The 20,872-nt window shown below is 36.3% G+C and overlaps 1 protein-coding gene across 1 annotated transcript in view; it reads right to left on the reverse strand.

The window, feature by feature from the left end:
* The window catches only part of WDR64 (WD repeat domain 64), a gene marked incomplete at both ends in the record, with an annotated part of 62,012 nt that overhangs the window by 19,833 nt on the left and 21,307 nt on the right, over positions 1 to 20,872 (reverse strand). The window contains 6 exons of the mRNA XM_079550757.1: positions 2,070 to 2,239; positions 3,607 to 3,730; positions 5,349 to 5,497; positions 8,280 to 8,403; positions 15,782 to 15,921; positions 19,517 to 19,596. Coding sequence (XP_079406883.1) covers positions 2,070 to 2,239; positions 3,607 to 3,730; positions 5,349 to 5,497; positions 8,280 to 8,403; positions 15,782 to 15,921; positions 19,517 to 19,596 — 787 coding nt within the window. The remainder of the gene's footprint in view (positions 1 to 2,069; positions 2,240 to 3,606; positions 3,731 to 5,348; positions 5,498 to 8,279; positions 8,404 to 15,781; positions 15,922 to 19,516; positions 19,597 to 20,872) is intronic.

Raw genomic sequence — 20,872 nt, forward strand, 5'->3', positions numbered from 1 at the left:
ATAGGAGGATCAGAAGTAATATATCACTTACCAGCATAGGAGTTTAAAGCTTTTAACTTAAATAATCTGTAAGTACTGAAAGTTTTAAAAATACCTTCCTTGAGACTAACACAGGCTTGGCTAAATCTATGCTTCCCTTGGCATAGTGAGCCTAGCAACCTTCTGGAAGAGTGGACTGAACGACCAAACTTGGAAGGGATCTGAATCTCTGTCTTAGCAGTTGAAGAGTGTTGGCTACCCCTGATTGTTGTCCCAGACAAAAGGCCTAAACAAGTCTGAGAACAGCATGGCCTAATAGCTGCTTCTCTTTGAAAAGAGAAGATATTGTCCAGATAAGAATCAGTTCATTTTAGCAGCTTCCTCTCTCACTTGTATATATTCTATGCTCTTCCTGTGCAGTTGAACTAGCCTTCCAAAAGTACACTAGCTCTTTCACACCTAAAAGACATTACTGTGTATGCTAATGCATATGCCATCCTTGTGTCCCTCCTTTGGAGTTTGTCCAGAGGGGGGCCACAAGGATGGTCAGAGTATTGAAGTACCTCTCCTATGAAGAAAAGCTAAGGTAGCTGAGCTTCTTTAGCTTGGAGAAAAGAAGGCTCTGAGAAGATCTCATTGAGTTCTTCCAACACTTGAAGGGAATTTACAAACAGGAGGGACAGACATACTCTCATAGTGACAGGGCAAGGGGCTTTAAACTAAAGGAGGGGTGACCTAGATATTAAGAGGAAATTTTTTACTTGGAGGGTGGTCAAGCACTGGAACAGGTTTCCCAGAGAAGCTGTGGATGCCCCAACCCTGTAGTTGTAGCCAGGCTAGGCGGGGCCCTGGGCAACTCAATCTGGTGAGTGGCAGCACTACCCACAGCAGAGTGATCAGACATTCTACGATTCTGTATCTTACATCACAGTAGTAAAACATTGAAATATGACTGAGTTTCCACTTGTGAAGCAAAGCAGTTGTTAATGGTACAGCCAGTAATAAACAAAACACAAAGGGTATAGTTATAACAGCTAGAACTGTGTAAGTGAGCACTGGTTGTGAAAATTCCAGAGCAGCCAGAATGAACTTACACAAACTTCTTGCTGCATCACCACTAAGGAATGTAATCAGGGCATTAGGCAGCTGCTTCCCAGCACAAACATTATCCTGAGGAATAAAGTGGTACCGCCTGACCCTTTGTGAACTGCCAGCTCATACACATTAGATGCACTGGGAGGGGAGCACTTGTCTATGGAAGATATGAAGAGTAAATGTCTCCAAGGTGTTCTGCACATAGCCATGACTCAATCTGTTCCAATTTTGTTCACTGTGAGACTCCTGGTTTCTATTCAACTTTTTGTTGTGTCATATATGCCAGCTAAACAATGTGTATCAAATACCCTATGCTGCAAAACAAATTCTTGATTCTCTTGTTTAAAAATGAATGGTTAACAGGATTGAGAGTTACAGAATTCCAGCACATGATAAAACCTCAGTGTTGCTCTGCAAACTTTCTGTCACTGATTCAGGTTATTGTAGTCCCTTTGCATCAGATAGTCAGATCTCAGCCTCAAATGTTATCTTATGAAGATGAAGAAGAGCAGTGAAACAGTTTTTCAGGTGAAGAATCAGATTCAGCAACCGTGAATGACTTCACTTATTTGAGTATTCACATTTACATTAATCAGTAACATGTACACACAAGTTAAAAAAGATCTGGTCCTCCAGCAAACACAGATTATCTTGATAACTGTTACAGTCTATTAGTAAATTGAATCAAAAGGCCTCAATTACAAACACAAAATATTCATTTTCCATTATAGTGAGTACACGAGAAGAAATTATCAGAATGCTGAAAACACAAAAAGCAATGGACTAATGAACTTAAAAAGAAAGAAAGCTAACTTGATGACTTACAGAGAGAGAGAGTTACTTCTTGATAATTTCTATAAGTTCATCTACTGATTAATGAGAAAGTCTTATTTTACTTGAAAATTAGTAGCTAATGAAAGAAATAATAATAATTAGAATGTATTCATAGGTATATATATATATATACACATATACATGTAATTATGTTAAAAAACCTGAATGATTTTCATTTTCCCACTCTGTTCCAAAACAAGAAGAACATGTTGACTCTCACTAGCCTTCAGATAGACCAACTTCAACAGGCAGTGTTCATTTTTGCTATGTTGGGTCAAAGGCAAGGCTTTAACTTCCTGTCCACTGCCAAAATTCCAAATTTTCACTGTTCCTAGACAGGAATAAGAAACATACACAAAAGGGAATGAACTTTCAACATTGCTTGTGCTTGAAACTCAGGAATTTGAATGAGGACAGGGAAAGGAGAAGAAACAAGAAAATCTAATTGAAGATGCAGAGCTAAGTCAATCATCTTCAAGAAGCTGTAACTGTGTATATGTTTATTGAGAAAGCAAGCTTAGGGAGAAAAAATATACCAAAAATCACCTTCACCATTAACCCCTCTGTTATTTCATCCCTTCTATGCCCATTTTAGGCTGCAGCCCAGGTTGAAAGGCCACAGCCCAGTTCATTGCTGTTTCTGGATTAGTGTCATCAGAGAGCAAACAGAATGGCAGTCAGGAAGACCACCTCAGGCTTTGATATACAGCAAGGAGCAGAGCAACACATTTTTTGGACTTGTCCCACAGGATAGTGGGAAGAAGAAGCTAGAGTATTATCCTAAGTGAAGCAGTGTCATGGTTTCATGGCTTTTCATCCGTATTACACGTCATAATATCTTGCCTTGTCAAGGAAACCAGGCAAAACCATGACAGACAGCTATTATTTATGAATCCAGTTTTGTAGGACTTGATAGCATTCACCTACAGTCATGCTTTTAAGATCCATAAAGAGTTCATTCTATGTTGCAAAGTATAAAATTCTAAACATTATTCAGTATTCTGTGTGGAAAAAAGGGCATTTTCTTTTTATGTGAGGCAGCCTTCATATAGCTCATATATTTCAATAATTCAGGTATATACTTGAACATCTGAATTTGGGAAGAACTGTTCTTCAATGTTCACAGATTACAAAATTATTAAAGTTGCAGCAGAATTTGGTGTAGCATCAAATACGTGAATATACTGAGTAATCCTGTCACATTCTGTACAACTGATGCACTGTAAACAACATGGGAAAAAGTCAGGAAACATACACACATATTCTGTTGTTCATTACAAAATTGAGCTGAGACATTATAAAATCAAAAAAAAAAAACTACCATTCTCCATTTGGAGCCATTCACTCATAGTGCTATAGAGATCTAGGTCCAGAGATGAGGAGACATCTTTTCAGATCAAGAGCTTTGCAGGCATTTTTTTTTTTTTTCCACAAAGTCATAGGCAAGCAAAGTAACGGAGCCCCAGCATTCAAAAATCTCCTTTCTATGAATCACACAAATAAAACCTAACCAGGGAAAAAAAAAAAACACAACAACAACCCTCTATTTCTTTGTGGGAATACTTCCTCCCACCTTGGTTGAAAGCCAAAATTCATTCTATCACTGAGACAAAGTGGTTCAAGACAAAGAGTTCTGATTGCTTATATGCCATTTCACATAAACATAATAAAAATATGGGAACTATTTAGTTGGTTTACCATCACAAGCTCCAGAAGCAAGATAGAAACCATTTATTTCAATTGCTGCACAGGTCACTTCAATATTCAGCCCATGTGCATCTTCAATCTGGTATATTTGATATCCTGTTTCTAGGTCCCACACCTTAAAAAAAAAAATTGATCATTTGTTGTACATCCTCTAAAATTCCTCATACATTTTTTTCCTAGCATAATTGTATAAAGATGAATACTTCCAAGAGCATATTTAAACTCCCCATGAAAAAAATTCTCTTATTTCAGCAGACTCAATAGCACACAGTCATGTTCTTTTACTGAGATCCTACTGCAATTTCTCCAGATTCAACTGGATTTGTGAAGTAGCCACTCATGTCCTAAGCACTATGTGGATCTGATGTTCTTCAGCAACAGATGCCAAAAACTATCTTGTAATTGTAATGTTGTAGCCATCATGATCTAAAGAAGTTGGAGGTTTACAATGAGAAATAACTCATTGAGAGTAAAATATAGACAATTTACACAAACAAGCCGTCTGCCAAAAAAAATGGTATGTATTACCATCTGTCTCAATAACAGTAGCTATATCACCCTATAGATCTTGCCACTTAACTTCACTAGTAATTAATGAAAACTGTAGGTCCTTAGCACTTGTGACAACCAGTATCACACTGTTAATTACACCTATAATGATTCACTGTATTTGTCTATGGGTTTTCTGAAATTTGTTTAGTGATTACTTTTAGTGGTTCAAATGCAAATAGTAAAATTAATACACAGATTTAATATTTAAAATAGCATTTCAGCTGTTAGCAGTGATAAAAAGTAACAAATGAGAGACATCTCCATCACTTTATTTTTCTTGTTAAATGGCTGTTATATTCAACACTTCTCTTTCACTGTATGACTGAAATCCTGAAGGCTCAGAACAACATGTTCTAAGAAACTGAAAAATAAAAGGATATCTGCAGAAGGTCAGCAAATTGGCTCCAGATCTGCTAGTCAAACAGAAACAGATTCAGAAAAAAAAGGAATAATAGGAGGATAAAAAAAATCAGGTTCTGTGTTTTGGTCACACTGAGTGCACCATAAAAACTCTCAATTTTTCTTAAAGAATCCTTATATCTGAAATACAATTTTAATTAAAGAACCCTTTTGTATATTTATACCTTTTTACATTTTACCTTCTTCACAAAGTGACGTTATTCATGTTTCATACCAATCCACAGTGCATCTGAAGTATGTTTTTTATACCCCACTGAGCTGTCTGGGACTCCAGCATTTACTATACTTTAAGCAATGTTCATGAGACATGCCTTCTGGATGAAAGAATAGCATGCAATTAAGTTTGCATAAATTGTTTGGATACATATTTGATGTGGCATTTAAAATTGTCCTTTGCAGCTACTAAATAGACAATAGACTTTTACTATTATTGCTGTATTATCCATTCTCGATCAGGTGAAGTGTACCAAAATATGGCCAAAGGAAATAAAAGCACAACCAAAATTGGCACTTCTGAAACCTTGCTGTACTGCAAGCACCAGACAAGTCAGAGAAGTAGTTTTCTAATAAAATTAACGCTGTTCAATCCAATATAGCTGATTTATCATGGCTATCACTTCCCTGAAGAATTTGAGCACAAAAATGGTCGCAAAGCTAACTGTTTAAATAATAAACACCAGTTGCTTAAGTAACCGCCCAATAGCTCATCTGCAATAAGAAAATCTGAGACTTTTTCAGCTTAAAGGACAACTTACACTCACCTTCAGTATTGACTCAGAGCAGACAGTGAGGATTTGGTTAAAAGCCCTGTTATAAGCCAGAACATTTATGCTTTTCTCATGTGTTTTTGGGACCTGTTTTGTATCTTGCATCATGTGCATTAGCGGATAAATATCAATGACAGTTGAACCTGCATGTAGTGAGACAAGAGAGCATATTTTACAAAGGTTCATACAAGGAGGAGTGTTCATTTGAGTTTTTCTGAAAAGCGTAAGGAATCTTGTCTGTTTTTTGAGACTATTTGTTCTTGGAAAGAGAAAACCTCAGTTAAACAATAGTTAAGTATTTCTCTGCCTCAAGCCACTTCCTTAGACATAAGATAATTTTATCTACAGGCAGTAAGATCTCTCCTGTACCTTCCTTTATACAGCACTGCAGGTCTGAATGAAGTTTCACTTTCTGGTGCTCCCTGATCAGAAGGATTGCAAAGACAGAAAGACAGATAGGGAAGACAAGACAAAGGAAAGGAGAAGGCTTTTACAAAGCAGGCTTGCAATCCAGACTCCTATTTCAGTTCTAGTATAGCTACAGTCTAACAGCAGCATAATGCAGTCAGCAGTAAATATGCAGCAAAGGACGGAATTGCATTAATTCTTGGCATGAGAACAGGCACAGGACTGCAGTTTGGAAAAAGACACAGAAGGAAAGCTGTGGCAGTACTGAAATGAAGCATGAAGGTGAGCCATAGTACATGGATGTTAGTGAACAAATAACTGAAAATCTCCTCTGTAATAGCCATAAGAATTAATGTACCCACATACAGCCTCAAGCCTTTTGTCTAGTTCAGGAGCATGGGGATATTCACTTAACCTTTTAATGGCACCATTAACAGAGTCCAGGACAACATTTTTACAGATATTTAGACACAGCTCCAATCAGTGTTTATAAGGACAAAGCTATCTCATTCTTCTGAGGACTTAGCCATGTAAAACCACTATGTTACTATGCCTTGAAAAATCTCATGAAGTGAAATTTTAACATAAAATTCTTCCCATATCTTTTAGTTATTAAGCATATTTATAAACTAGTCTGAATAGTATTCTGATTTGTGGACTCCAGTTCAACGTAAGTAGGTTTATAACAGGCTTATTAGCACAAATATTCAACAGAAGCCGACAGGTCATTGAAAACAAAAGATTTCATGTTCATCTCAGATTTGACAAGCTATTTGCCTTGTTCTTGGTGCAAATACTGGAACTAGATGTTTCCAGACACAAAACAATGACCTTATTTCTCTCAGGTTTCTCTAGCCCAAGGTCAGGCTTCAAAGCTAAGGAATCCAGGATGTCAGTGACTACGTCTTTGGGCCAGACAAGGCCTGCTGGTTTCCAGGTTCTCTTCCTTAGATACAGAGGGCTAAAATACTTAGTGACACCCGTGAATCTCTAAGCCCTCAAAGATTCTGCGCTCCTTGCTAGGAAGTTAAGCAGAGCCAAGAAACATGGGATGAGTTCCCACAATTCTTAATTCCTGATCAAGTGGGTCTTCTGGCATCTCCAAATGGAAGGAGGGTGCCAGAGAAAAGCTGAGTCCAGGAATACTAGCAGCTGAGTAGCTTTTAACAAAGGGTAAGGCTACAGAGTAGAACAGGTAGCTTATTCTTTCTCAGAAAGGTTTGCCTTGCCTTCACAAAAAGCCTTGATCATTTACTGTTTCCTGCTGTTAATTCCCATGCTGCATATTTTCACATATATTTCCATATTGAAATTAGCAAAACATGTAACAGGACTCACTTCAAAGTGGTCTTACCATGCAAATACCCTCCCCTCTCTGTACATTTCATACACATTATTTCTTCATTCAACATTTATGGAGACCAAACAGTGGATGCAAGCACAATAAGGCTGTGGGTGGTGAGTTTCCAGTGATATGAAAGACAAGCCATGTTCCAGATGGCCATGCACAGCTGTCACACACAAGATGAAGAATGCCTCAATCAGCTCATCCATGCAAATTGTTGGATTACAAATAGGGAACTTTGGATGGAACTGAACATCAATTTCAATGCACTGGAAATGATTGTGGCAATGCTAGAATATTGCAAAGCTTGCAACATGTGCATCCCATAGATGCTCACATAGGAACAGAAAGAACACCATATGCAAGTTTGTCAGGACCTACTGAACCAATATGAGGTTGAAGGTGACAGTTCTTTATTGAATTATTACCAGTTATGAGACATGTGAGATGTAGTGTCACCACTACAAGCCAGAGTCAAAACAGCAGACCATGGAGTAGCAGTGTGAATTCCCCCTTGAAGAAAAAGTCCAAGATGCAGCCCCAGCTGGGCAAAGGGATGTGCACTGACATTTAGGATAGGAAATGAGTGATCCATCTAGATTTCCACAAATCCAGAGAAGCTATCAAATCAGATCGCTATACTGGAACAGTTATTAAGCTGAAGGCTCACATTTCCTGAGTCTGACCAGAGAAGGCAACCTTTCTCTTGAAACATAGCAACACCAGGCTGCACACCAGTTTGAAGACCAGAGAGCTTATTTGCAATCTTGGCTGGACTGTCCTTCCAAACCCACTTTATAGTTCAGATTTGGCACCTATTGATTTCTTCTATTTGCGTTGATAAAAGATGGACTGCATTGGGAAACATTTTCTCTAGTAATGATGCTGTCCTAGCAGCTATGAAACAGAGGGTCACCTGTGCTAGTGCAGATTTTTACTAGAGATGGGCATGCAGTCTCATGACAAAAAAGCTCAGCTAATGGTGGTCATTACATTGAAAAAATTGTGTTTTGTAGCTGAGAATCTGCTCTATCAGAAGTGTCATTTTACTGTTTGTTGCTGGTGTAGTTTCCACGGTAATGAATAGGAGACATTACTTTTGAAGTGATCTATACGGGGGGGGGGGGGGGGGGGGGGGGGGAAGCTCTCACACATTAGTTACAGTAACATACCTGTGATAAGTGTGCCACAGGCATTGTCAAATACCATGGCAAGGGTCTCAATCGCTCTCGGACTCCCTTGATCCTGGAAGACCTGCAGCATTGAAAGGGTCTGTAGATCCCAAACTATAAAAATCTAGAGAGATGGGGGCAGGGAAGTTAGTACAGTTGAAAATCCAGTAATGATACTATTTTTCATTTGTATGAGAAAAATAATATAGCATCCAATGAAAGTCACATTGTTAAGTGTGTTACATCTGAAAATAAGCAAGACAAATACCTAAGGCATTTTTCATCATGATTTCAATGAGAATAAAAGGCATAGAAAGGCTAAGATTTGCAATGTTGACCTGAGAACGAGATGAGCTAAGAGCCATCAACACCAACATAGAACATAGAACTCTGAGAAACAAACATGAACGTGACATCTGTCAAACTCAAAATGAAAACAGTAACAGTCAAATCCATTTCTGACAACTCAGAAAACTCAAATCTCTAGTTTTAATCCCTCTTTATTAGAAGGATATTTGAAAGCAAAATTCCACTCTGAGAACTATTTTACTTGCAAATTTGGGACTAGATTTTTTTTTTTAATATTAGGGATTTCTGCAGTCTTATGTCTGCCTGTTTTCTTATGTACAAGCTTAAATATTTCTATTCAGGAACAAAAAAAATAAAATAAAAAAATCACCTTATACATTTAAACAGAGAAAGTGTTTCTCCAAAACACACCCAGAAAACTGTACTCTGAAACATAACGAGAGTTTTGACTTTTTCAGTTTTCCTCATTATATTCCATTTCTTTCTTCATTTAGAATTCTATTTTCTATTCTATTTACATCGTTTGTGCCCATTATAATCCATAGGCAGTATTCTCAGTCCTTAAACATGTTTTCGATAATTAAGAACACTTCAATTTGTTTGTAAACGCTTTGAAAACTTCAGTGCAATTGTTAGGAATACTTTAATGATTACTTCAGAAGACATACATTCTACAACTGAACTTACATTTCTTACTCTGTATGCAATAAAGTACTGAAGTATAAATCTTTCCACTTAAAATACGATCTCAGCATAGAAAAAGTATCATGAAAGAAATAAAGTAGAAGACTGTTCACTGTTTGCAAAATAAAAATGAGTATAAAATATTAAAAGCAAGAGTAATAGAAGTAATAGACAGAAATTATTCAGGATTATGCAGTATCAAGAAGGGATAAGATACACAGATTTAGATATCATTGGAATTTCCATCCAAAACCTGATTTTAAAGAAATTTACAGAGGATCCAGAAAAAATTTGAAAAAGGAAAGAAAAGAAATAGATACACCAGTTTGAACTGATCACTTCTGACACTAGAGGAAAATACATATAGAAGTGTTTCAGGATTTTGAGTAAAAAGGAAATTTGAATGCCCTGTTTATTTTCAGGAAAACAAAAAAGGAAAAGTACAGGAAATTGTACTGATTCAGAACCATGCCCATCATATTTCTGCCCAGAGAGGCTGTGGATGCCCCATCCCTGGAGGCATTTAAGGCCAGGCTGAACGTGGCTCTGGGCAGCCTGGTCTGGTGGTTGGCGACCCTGCCCATGGCAGGGGTATTGAAACTAGATGATCTTTGAGGTCCTTTTCAAGCCAGGCCATTCTGTGATATTTCTCTAATAGATTTCTGACTATTTCAGAAATTTACTCAAGCATGCAATTGCTGAACCATACAAAAAGAGCCTTTTGGAGGAATAAGCCAGTAAGAGTGTTTGAAGAAAACTTGGTTAAATAGAGAAAACTATGAAGATGTTTGTTCACCTAGAAAAAAAAAAAGTGGAGAAGCAAAAATACAAAGAAGAATTGGTGATGGAAGTTGAAAAAGCTAGGGCAATATTGAAGGTAAATCTCCAAGCTGATTTCTGGCCCAATCACAATTAGGTGTAAAAACAACTCTAAGAACAGAATATTAATCAGAAGTAAGTATCAGTGGAGATACTCAAGTCACGTGAAAAGAATAAGGCCTTGAACAGAGACCTTCCTGGAAATACCTATTAAATTAATATTCTATTAAAAATTGGAATAAAACTGAAGATACACAATTTTAATAGTATCATGTTTTTTTTCAAGCAAAACTGGTCAGTCAAAACATAAGTTTGACATTTTATCACAGCAGTAAATCACAGAGAAAATGATTTTACAGCACAAGTGAATACAAGCAAAAACCTGGTCATTAATAAATCTCTTCCTTCCACTCAACCTTTCCTCTTTTTGGGGGCAGGAGATGGGGAGATAACATAAACCACTGTTTCATATAAGTAACTTTAACACAAGGCATCACCAGCATGGCAGTGTGATATAATGTCACTGCTGCTTATCTGCATCAGCACATATAACTAGCATGAATTCATGAGGAAAGACAAGAAACAAAAACTGTGCTGAATTTGAAACTAGGAGGCCACTGGGGGAACTTTCTGAGGAACATTTTTAAAAAACTGTTCAATTTAATAAAGAACTTCCAAATCATGGTAAGCATTGGGAAACACTGGAGCCCTTTGAAGACATACTCTTTATGGCAAAATGCTTTTTGACTGTGTCTTGTGAAATCACACACAGACTATTTTTGAGAAAACAAAATCAGAGTGGAGGCAGAGTGCAGAAAGAAGGATCTTCAATTGCTGTTGAAAATTACTGTTTTCCTTCTTCACACTGTTTCCACCATACAGGAAAACTTAAGCTACACTAACAGTGATACTGTCTGCAGTGCTGACTTAAATGAAAAATACTTGTTGGCTCAGTTCTAGTATATTAGCAGAATTAGCATTGACCCATGGACATTCCTTTTGCATATGGATATTGCAGTCCGAAATGGTGCAGAGATTCTTCTTAAGGGATTTCATTTGCTACACAGCTTACCTACTTCAGTGTGTCATTGAAGGTTCCATGCTGCAAGTGAAAAAGTTACAAACTCATATCCAAAGTCCAAACCCCCAAAGAAAAATCACCAGGCATGAAGCAGAGGTCAAACTGCAGCTCTGCTTGCCATGTTATTTAATAGAGTAAGTTACCTGTGGAGTTCAGTTTTGCATCCTGTGATCTCTGAAGGTGATCCTATAAAGTACTACAACTCCCCGTAGTTATTAGAAGACTTAAAAACAAATTGATGTCAGTGGGATTACTTTTGAGGCAAAGACAAGGAGGATTTAGTTCTAAGCACATTAACACAACATGATGCAGCAGCTGATCCTATACCTAGTGCCTTACTGAGACAGTAATCTGCTGAAGTTCAAAATAATATACATTTCAAATCACTTCCTTAAATAGTACCACAAGCCTGGTAATACATAAGGCTACTTTCTCAGTCATTGAGAAATAATGAAAAAAATTAAACTGGGTAATAAGCAACAGTGAATCTGTTTGCAAATTAATGGGTCTGCAGGCTATTTACTAGGTCCTATACAGCGACAGAGATTTTGTAAAAGACCTGTATATCTGTCTGTACTGTCTGCTCAGTATGCTGACAATAGAACTGCCTGACCACTCACACAAATACGAAACGACCCTTAACTCTTCCAGAAAACAGTTTAAGTGGATATTTAGATAGTGTGTGGGTCAGAAGCAAGAAGTCTGAGGTTCAAGCACAGACATGTGGCCCTGAACACCTGGGTTGGGTGAGCTCAAAACAACAATCATGTTCTTCCTGCTAATGTTCAGCTTACCTTAGAATAATGACGCAGCTCTCACCTTAGATGTAGTATTGAAATATTCTTCATGTAAACACCTCATTTGCATTTTAAGATCCAATATTTCTTCCTTTACCAATCAAAAAACAAAGGAACTAGAAAACTGCAGGTCTGCAAGTTCATTCTTAATGTAGCTTAATCCTTAGATCTCAGTTTTTGGTTAGAAAATCTAAATAAATTAACACAGGCTGAATATGGCTCTTGATCTTTTTTTCTTCTGAGTAAATACAGATTATTTATGCTTTAATAATAAAAATTTAACGCTTTAATAATCAAACATTTGCCCAGAAACAGAAAACCTACTGGATCATTTCCTTCGTATATGCCTAGAATATATGAAGGCAATTCAATTATGAAGGCAATTCATGCATTCTCATAAACTGAGAAACAGCATTTTGGAAAGATACCACCATAACTAGAACAGATTTTCCTCAAACAGTCCAACTGCACGCTGGTTACAAGCACGCATGTATGTTATATGTCATAAATTTAGGTGCTAGAGAGAAAAATATAGGTTTAAGCCAAAAAAGCATATTTAAAATTAGTTCTAAATCCTTCTTCTTCACAGAATCATGGCTTGGCTGAGCTTGGCAGGGACCTTCTGGATCCATCTGCTCTACCAGGCTCAAGCAGGGCTACCCAGATCAGACTGCACTGGACCACGTCCAGAGGCTTTTTAAGGTCTCCAATGGCAACCTCTCTGGGCAACCTATGCCAGTCCTCAGCTACCCTGAGAGTAAAAAAATGCTTTCTGATGCATAGATCATTTTTCCTGTGTTTCAGTTTTTGCCCACTGTCTGTCACTGGGCATCAATTAAAAAAGCCTTGCTCTTCTTTGATAAGAGGCTCCCTGAGCCTGCTCATCTCTATGCTAATTTTGCAGTTCTTACTTGCAGACTATTCAAGAGAAAAAGTAATTTGCATTGCAAATACCAGGAAGTTGGTTAAGTTGATGAAAAAAATCAAAGAACATCAAATATTCTTGAAGGTTTGTGCAATATGAGAAGAATATGATATCTGGGAGGAGTAAATAAAATAAAGAAATTATTATCATAAAATCACACCAGAAAGGACAGGATTAACTTTGACTTTCAAAGCAGTATATGAAAATGTATCTGATATAGATGTAGCCAAATAATTTCTGTGCAGGGTATCTGGAGGAGATTTCTCAAATGCCTTTTTCTAATTTTCTGGATTAAATTTAATATTGTTGATGTACATTTTAGTAACAGTCCTGATTAGCAATGGTTAGACATTAATTAAACAGTGTACTTCCAGCTCAGCTGTTGTAATTTTTCAGGAAGATGGATGACCGTATTATAAATACATCCTTAAAGCAATGTTATCTGATTTCAAAATAGGCTAGAGAAACATAGATGGTAATCTACACAGGCTTTGATACGATGACATGCTTGGTTCTAGACAGGCAGAAAACATTTATGACTCCTCTGTGAGATATTACACAGCAAGTTTGCCATTCAGCAGACCTGGAGAGGAAAAGCTAGAGTCTGCTAGTATTAAGATTCCTGTAAATTTGCAAAATCACAATATATACAAACCAATAACATGTCTTGCTCTTATTAACTTCTGTCTTAGTTTCAGCTGGGATGGAACTGTTTTCTTCAGAGTGTCTAGTATGATGCTATGTTTTTGTTCTAGGAGAAAAAACAATTTTCCTAACACACCGATGTTTATTGTGGCAGCTAAGTAGTGTTGAACAACTTTGTACACTTTCGTTCACTCATTCCATCCCCTTCCCTGTCAGATATGGGAAAGAATTGAAAAAAAAAAAAAGTCCCACAAAGTAGCGCTTGTATGGGTTGAGACAAAACCATTTAGTAACGTAGAGAAAAGGATAAGAATTAGGACACACACACACGTATGTATATAACAAATGATGCACAATTAATTGCTCACCATCCCCAACCAATGCCCAGCTAGCCCTGAGTAGCAGGGGAGAGAACTCCCACTCCCTACAAAACTCCTTCTGCATGATATCATATTTATGGAATATCCCTTTAGCCAGTTTAAGTCAGCTGTCCTAATTCTGTTCCATCCCAGGTCCATGGGCCCTTTGCTGAGAATGGCCTTGGTTCTGTACAGAACTGCTGAGCAGCAACTATAAAGATCAGTATGTTATCAACATTGTTTTTTCTCCTAGAACCAAAACGTAGCATCATATCAGACACTGTGAAGAAAACAACTCCATCCCACCTGAAACTAAGACATCCTTCCTGGATTCTGTCAGAATAAAAACAAGAGGAAGGTATGTTTATAACAGAGTCAATTGCAGTACTTTCCCACCACGCATAAGTACATACATTACTTTAAGTATTAGCTATTAAAAATGAAATTACTTTTAAAGAGAAAAAGGGCAAAAAAAACTACATTGATTTGAAAATAAAAGTTTTGTGTTGTTTATAAGGGATAGCACAGAGTGTTATAGTAGGAAGGTACTCCTTATCCTCGCCCCATTGATCAACACATGTACTGAGATTGTTCTTAGGCATTCAAGCATGTAGTGTCAAATCTTGCTCACCTGACTCACTTAAGCAGTCTAATTCAACCACAGGAATAGTTTTAGTTAAATTAGGGTGGCTTTCATCAGTGATTCAGCAGGCAAGACAAAATATTTCGACCTCTACTGTTCTAGTTCCAAATTCCCACTCCACACTAAGTGAGACACAATGGTTTTCACGGCTACACAGCATTTCAGTACCACTGCTATACCACTATCCTTAATTTTCTCATTTCCACTAATCATTCTGAGGGAAAAACCACAAGAACAACCCTCTTCCTGCAACCAGGTTTAATAGCCCCTACCTATGACTGTTCTTTTCCCCTCAGTGGTTTCTGAATGTATTGAAAGCGTTCTGCAGCATTAAAAAATAAAAATAACTGCTTCCAGTTGCAGTAGAATGAGCAAAATAAACACAGAGAGGAAGGGACAGTGTTGAATTATATATGTTGAGATATCTCACTCTATCAGTGAGACTATTTGTTCACAGTTTTTGTCTGTTCCTAAAAACATGAGAGATTGAGTTGCAGTAGCCAGTGAATATACAGCAGGTAGAAGCACTGCTATGTCAGATAATGAAATTATTTACTGCTAGACATCCTTATGGCAGGCTAATAGGAGACTCTTAGGATGTAGTTACTTTAACAAAGAGCTTGTGTAGTATTTAAAAGTCTGTATTCTGGTGAAATGTTTCATGCTTTTTCAGCATGGTCATCACCACTGGCTATACATTTTGCCAGCAATGAATAAGAATCGGCATGCAGTACTTGTAAAAATCTGCACAATTTCTATTCACAAACAGTACTTTTAATTACTAAGTTTCATAGCTGACATTGTTCAAAAAGAGGCTGAGAGTTGATCATGGTGCTTAGAGTGGCAAGTATAAGAAAAAACTCACATATTTGGTGGGTTGACAAAGAGAGGAAAGGGAAGTGAAGCAGCAGGAAGTTGTTGCAGATGATTAGTACTGAATTAAGCATTCAGACAGCAGTTTTGTAATAATTCTGCCATAATTCAGCTGACAGGTAACACAGAATATCAGAATTTTAATATTTATGTGTTTTTTGCACACACAAAGAAAAAGTCAAATATGTCAATTCTAGTCTTGCTACTAAAAAAAAATACGGAAACGTTAAGCTAAAAGCCTACTTTTTAATTAAAATAAACAGATTATCAATAAGATTAGGACTAGATGCTATCAGTATTAATTACTCAGAAACACATTGCTATTTTGATTGGAAATATTGATTTGAAATTAGGAAAAATATTTTACCTTTGCAAATGAAAGGCTGATGACATGCTGATCTTTTTCATTCGTCACGATTTCCACAATACTGTGCTGATGTCCAGACAGCTTTCCTGAAGGCCTAGTATTAACATAGGGATGCCACAAACGAAGGAGTTTGTCATGACCTGTCAGAAAAATATATATATATATATTCAAAAGACTGAATAGTCACTAATACTGTTAAGTAAGCTTCTTGATGAAGGTACTGGTGCTCATAAGTCTCAGCTTTCAGCGCACAGCCAACTCACATGAGAATACTAACTTTTCATTTTAAAGGCTGGATTCCAGCTTACATGTTAACATGTATTCATTGCTTGATCCCATACTTGCATTAAAACCACATAACTGATTAGCATTTTGAAGGCTTTTAATTTTGTTAGGGGAACGTCAGAGGCTCTGGCTGTGATTACATATGCTGGCCCTGTAAAAGCTTAACACATAATTAAACAGAGTTGGGGTGTAGATTTTTTTCCCTCAGAGACCTTATTTAGAAAATGATCAAAAAAATAATAACGTCCACTTAGTGAAGGGGGGGTGGTCATACATAATGGCAAGGGGAGCAGACATGCAAGTTGAGGGCAGGTAGGTAACTAGTGATGAGCAATTTTGTGTCTTAATATAGTGAGAATTAAGTCTTCTCCTTCTATTTGTGCGTTCAAACATTGAAATTACTTTCAACAATAGAATCACTAATACTTGTTATTCTTCTTTTTAATACCTGAAATAAATTAGCCTCATTAAGAAAGAAAACCTTTCCCTACGTAAAATGCTTTCTACATGAAATTTTTATCAATTTTTAAACTTTATTCATGCCAGGAATGCACAAAGGCTATTGGGCAAGCACAGAAGACCATTTTTATCAGTCTTGAACTGCTACTTTTAGACTAAGAAATCACTAATAGATTGGATTTTGCTTTATTACTCACACGGGAACAGTAACTGCATTTGAAAAATCAGTGGGGTGAAAAGATGATTTATCATATTATTCAAAGCTGGTAATTTCCAGCTTCTGTATACATACATAATTTGCTTTTTACTGTAACTGTTCTCTGATGTAGTGACTAAGACATAGTTAGAATTGAAATAAATATAGAGTAAGAGGAAAACCATATCACTTAAAGCATAATAATAATGCAAAATATTACACAAAAGTTACTCTAAACTACCATGGGCTCTATATTTTTGGCCACTAATGGGATTATATCATTTCATTCATAAAAGAAATACAGGTTTAAGCAACAAAAGTGAACTCTGCATCAGTTTTGCTTGTATCTTTCTCATTCATTACCACAAATGAGAAACATTTGGAAGACAAAGTTTGGATGTATCACAGTACTGGTGAAACTGATTACAGTATTCAAATACAACTAAATAAATGATTGAAGAGTAGGAGTGTTAACACACTGTAATAGTCTCTTCCTAATGAAAAATGCATTGTAGGATTCAGTACTTTGCATACCACTTGTGCTATAAATACTTCCCTAAATAAGAATAGATTGAGGCATAGCAAAGTCATTAGCAAATTATCCTCCTTGATTACACAATAAGCTATTATATAATCAAAGGCTGGACTTTCTTTTTAATTGCTGAATATGACAAACTATTTTCACTAGTGCCTGTACATTCTTTATGTAAAATTCCTAGACTATTTAGCTGCTCTGGCCATTGATTTTCAGGGTGTATTACTAGTCAACAAGACTTTACTAACTCAGGTGCCTATATTCATTTGAAAGAGTTTAATTATGTCATTAACTGTATTTCCTGTGTTTCTCAGAAAGAATGCTGGTTTTTAGGTTACAAAGACAAAACTAGCATGCCCTGGTGCAGCTTTGCAGTAGTCCTGTCTGATGTAAACTTCACAGTAAATTTGAAAGGGACTATCACATCCTTTAATTGGTTTAGCAGTTCATTTTCACTCTTGCCTATGACTATTAGCTGTACAGCCCAGGAATTCTTTCTTTTGTATTCAAGGGAAGCAGCAAGACTAAGCACTACAAATGAGGGTGAGGCAGGAGGATGCCTTCTGACATCAGTAAAGATCAGTGGGCAAACAAGATAGACAGGATTCCAAATCAAAAATATAAGTGTAATGAGCATGAACAAACTGGAAGATTGTTTTATGTAAGAATAATTGTTACGCTTCAAAGACATAATTGCAGACTTCTTGAACACAATATTGATCTTTTGTCATGTTGTTTATGCTTTCTGTGGTTTTTTTTTTTTTTTTTGCAGTGAAAGTCAAGATAAATTAAAATGCAGTGGCAAGACAGCCTATCTTACAAAAATACTCTGATTAGGTAGTGGTTTAGATAGGATAGAAGGCCCTACAATTCAAGTGTAGTCTCTGGTCAACACAGACATATATGTAATCTATCTTTTTCAAAAATTTCAAGCACCATTTTAAACAAAGAGGATATTTCTGCTACTTCCACTATTCAGTGGTACACAAGTATCTTAAGTATTGCAACATGACTGCCCTGTTTTTATACCACTGCTGTTCTTATTTTTCTAGGAAGTTTATCTAGATTTTTTTTCCTCCTCTAAGAACAATTTTCAGTGTGTAACAGAAAGCATTATTTCTTGTGTATATCATCTTCTGCCATGCTATTTTACTCCATCTTACAGATATTTTACTCCATCTTTATCACTACAGTAAAATTCTCCAGTTCTACCTGCAGGAAATACCAATCACATTCTTACAGGGCTTCCCTACTTTACATCATCATAAAATTTCTTCAGGCTTTGATTATTTGTCACAAAAAAACAATCTAAATAAGATCTCCTCAAAGGATGTACTTCAGGATTTTCACTAATAGCCCTATTACTTTCCCTTTTAATTTTGTGTCTAAAAAAAAAAATAAAATAAAATAAAATTTATGAAATCTAAAAATAAATATCAGACAAGATGGATATCATCTTAGTTTTCCCTGTAGTAAATTTCATTTAATCTTGAATTGCATTATTTCCTTGTCTAGGTGTTGCGCTTTTTCCCCCCTCAAATTTATTTTCATGTTTTGCTTATTATAAAGGCTGGGCAACAGAGCCTTGGCCATTTTCACCAACAGACAGCATCGCTGTAGTCACTCCAAAGCACTACTATATCAAACAGAATACACCAAGACTGCTGCCATACTCTAGATGCATTTCTACGGAATGAAATATGACCACTGCAATAAAAAAGCTCCTAAAATATTAGATAATGGAAATAAATGGTTATAAGAGTACTATTTTTGAGTCTCTATTGGGAGGAAAAAAAAAAAACAGCAAAACTTTGGTGAAACATGATCAAAGAGAAAAGCAACAGAAAGTATTAAGGTGGGCCAGTGTGACTGCTTATGACAAGAAAGAAAGGCTAAGGAGTAATGCAAAGGGAGCAAGGAGAAATTTCTAAAACCTGACTAAAACAGTCATCACTCATAACCATAGCTTGGAGAACTGTTTTATAGTAGATCAAACAACTGTTTTCTCTTGTTTTGTCATATAAATAACAAAATCCCTGAATCAAACACAAACTGAGTCCTTATTAGATTTCTTTGAGGGACTGCATCTCTTCAGAGCCAGCAATTATAAGCAGTGTCTCTGTTACCTGTAATTTAAGAAGGAAGCCACTATTTGTACTCTTAAGATACTAACTCAGTTTTTATTTTATCTTTTAACTGAAAATAAAAAGTTACAACGAAACAATATCTTGAAATAATATTATATAAGCCTCATACTTACCCCCAGTGACAATGACCTTTGCTTTCCCACAGTACGTGAAGGCATTGACTCCTCTAGGAACAGAAAATTCTTTTACAGGTCTGTAATCATCAATAAAATAGTTAATCGAGTAAGAAGCATTAGGAAAACACAGTCAAGTGCAATTCTACTGTACTCCTCTGTAGTAGATAGAATAGCTGTTTGCATAACACATAATTATTATTTTTTATTTTTTAAACAAGATACTATATAAGTGAGTTAGATGCTAGCATCAATGAAACTGTAACAGAAGGCACTCTCCACTAAAATAGTATGTCTCTGATTTGAGCATCTGAATCCTCAGCCAGACACACTCCAAACACAATCCTAAAGTGGTAATTGTTGCCAAAGGAGGCCTTCACAAAAGAATATGCTCAAACCATGCTTCAAGTATTAAACCAACCGTCTTTGCCTGTTTCGGATATAGAGTGGTTACTATTTTACATAGACCAAGTACATTTTTCCCCAGTTTATTTCATATTAGTCCACACAGTGTAATTATTTTATCTATTTTATCTTGTATAAAAGCACGAAGAGACTGACAAGCTCCTGAAATATATTTTACAAAAATTCTCTCATATTCACTAAAACAAAACACAACACCAAAACAGGCATTCAGCCAACAAAGAGAGATTGACTCTGTGTTCAATCTAAGCCCATCATTTGAACAACCTCACCACTCCACATTTCATGAATTGCTACCAATGAATGAGAATTTTTCGTACTTGGGATTTAGCAACAGCAAGGCTAATACTCATCTCTGCCAGGAAACAATGACCGCCAATATAGTTAAGCTAGACAGACTGAAATGAGAATACACTTAAAGATATATATTTTTTTCTTTGAAATCCAGATAGGTAGCCAATTCATTTATTCTGAATGAGAGAACAACTATGGGCATCGCTAACTGTAACTGTGGATGTTGGTAAATATGTTGAAAATCTCTGGAAAATTTGAGGATGAAAGTTTTTCCTAGGCAGATCTAAATAAAAGACTGTTGAGTTTCTATTAACTAAAGGGAGAACAGCTTTCTTTCCAGAACCCTAACAAAGGAATCTTCTCTTGATGATGTAAAATAGCGAGTAATTGATTGGTAGATAGCTTCACAATTTCTTATCTTTTTCCTTAATTTTTTACCCTTTAACAAACTGTCTTGATTATTTACCAGTAACAGCATAAATAAGGGGAGTGTGAGGTCTTGCTCAAGTCACGGCTTTCTTGCCTTGTACCTTGTGATCTTTGCCACACTTAATTTTTTTTATATATATACTTTACAGGAAAAGATTATAACCACTCATTAGCCATCATCTACACAGAAACTAAATAGTCACATAGGAG

This window comes from Tetrao urogallus (assembly GCF_951394365.1).
Source record: "Tetrao urogallus genome assembly, chromosome: 2".
Classification (NCBI taxonomy): domain Eukaryota; kingdom Metazoa; phylum Chordata; class Aves; order Galliformes; family Phasianidae; genus Tetrao; species Tetrao urogallus.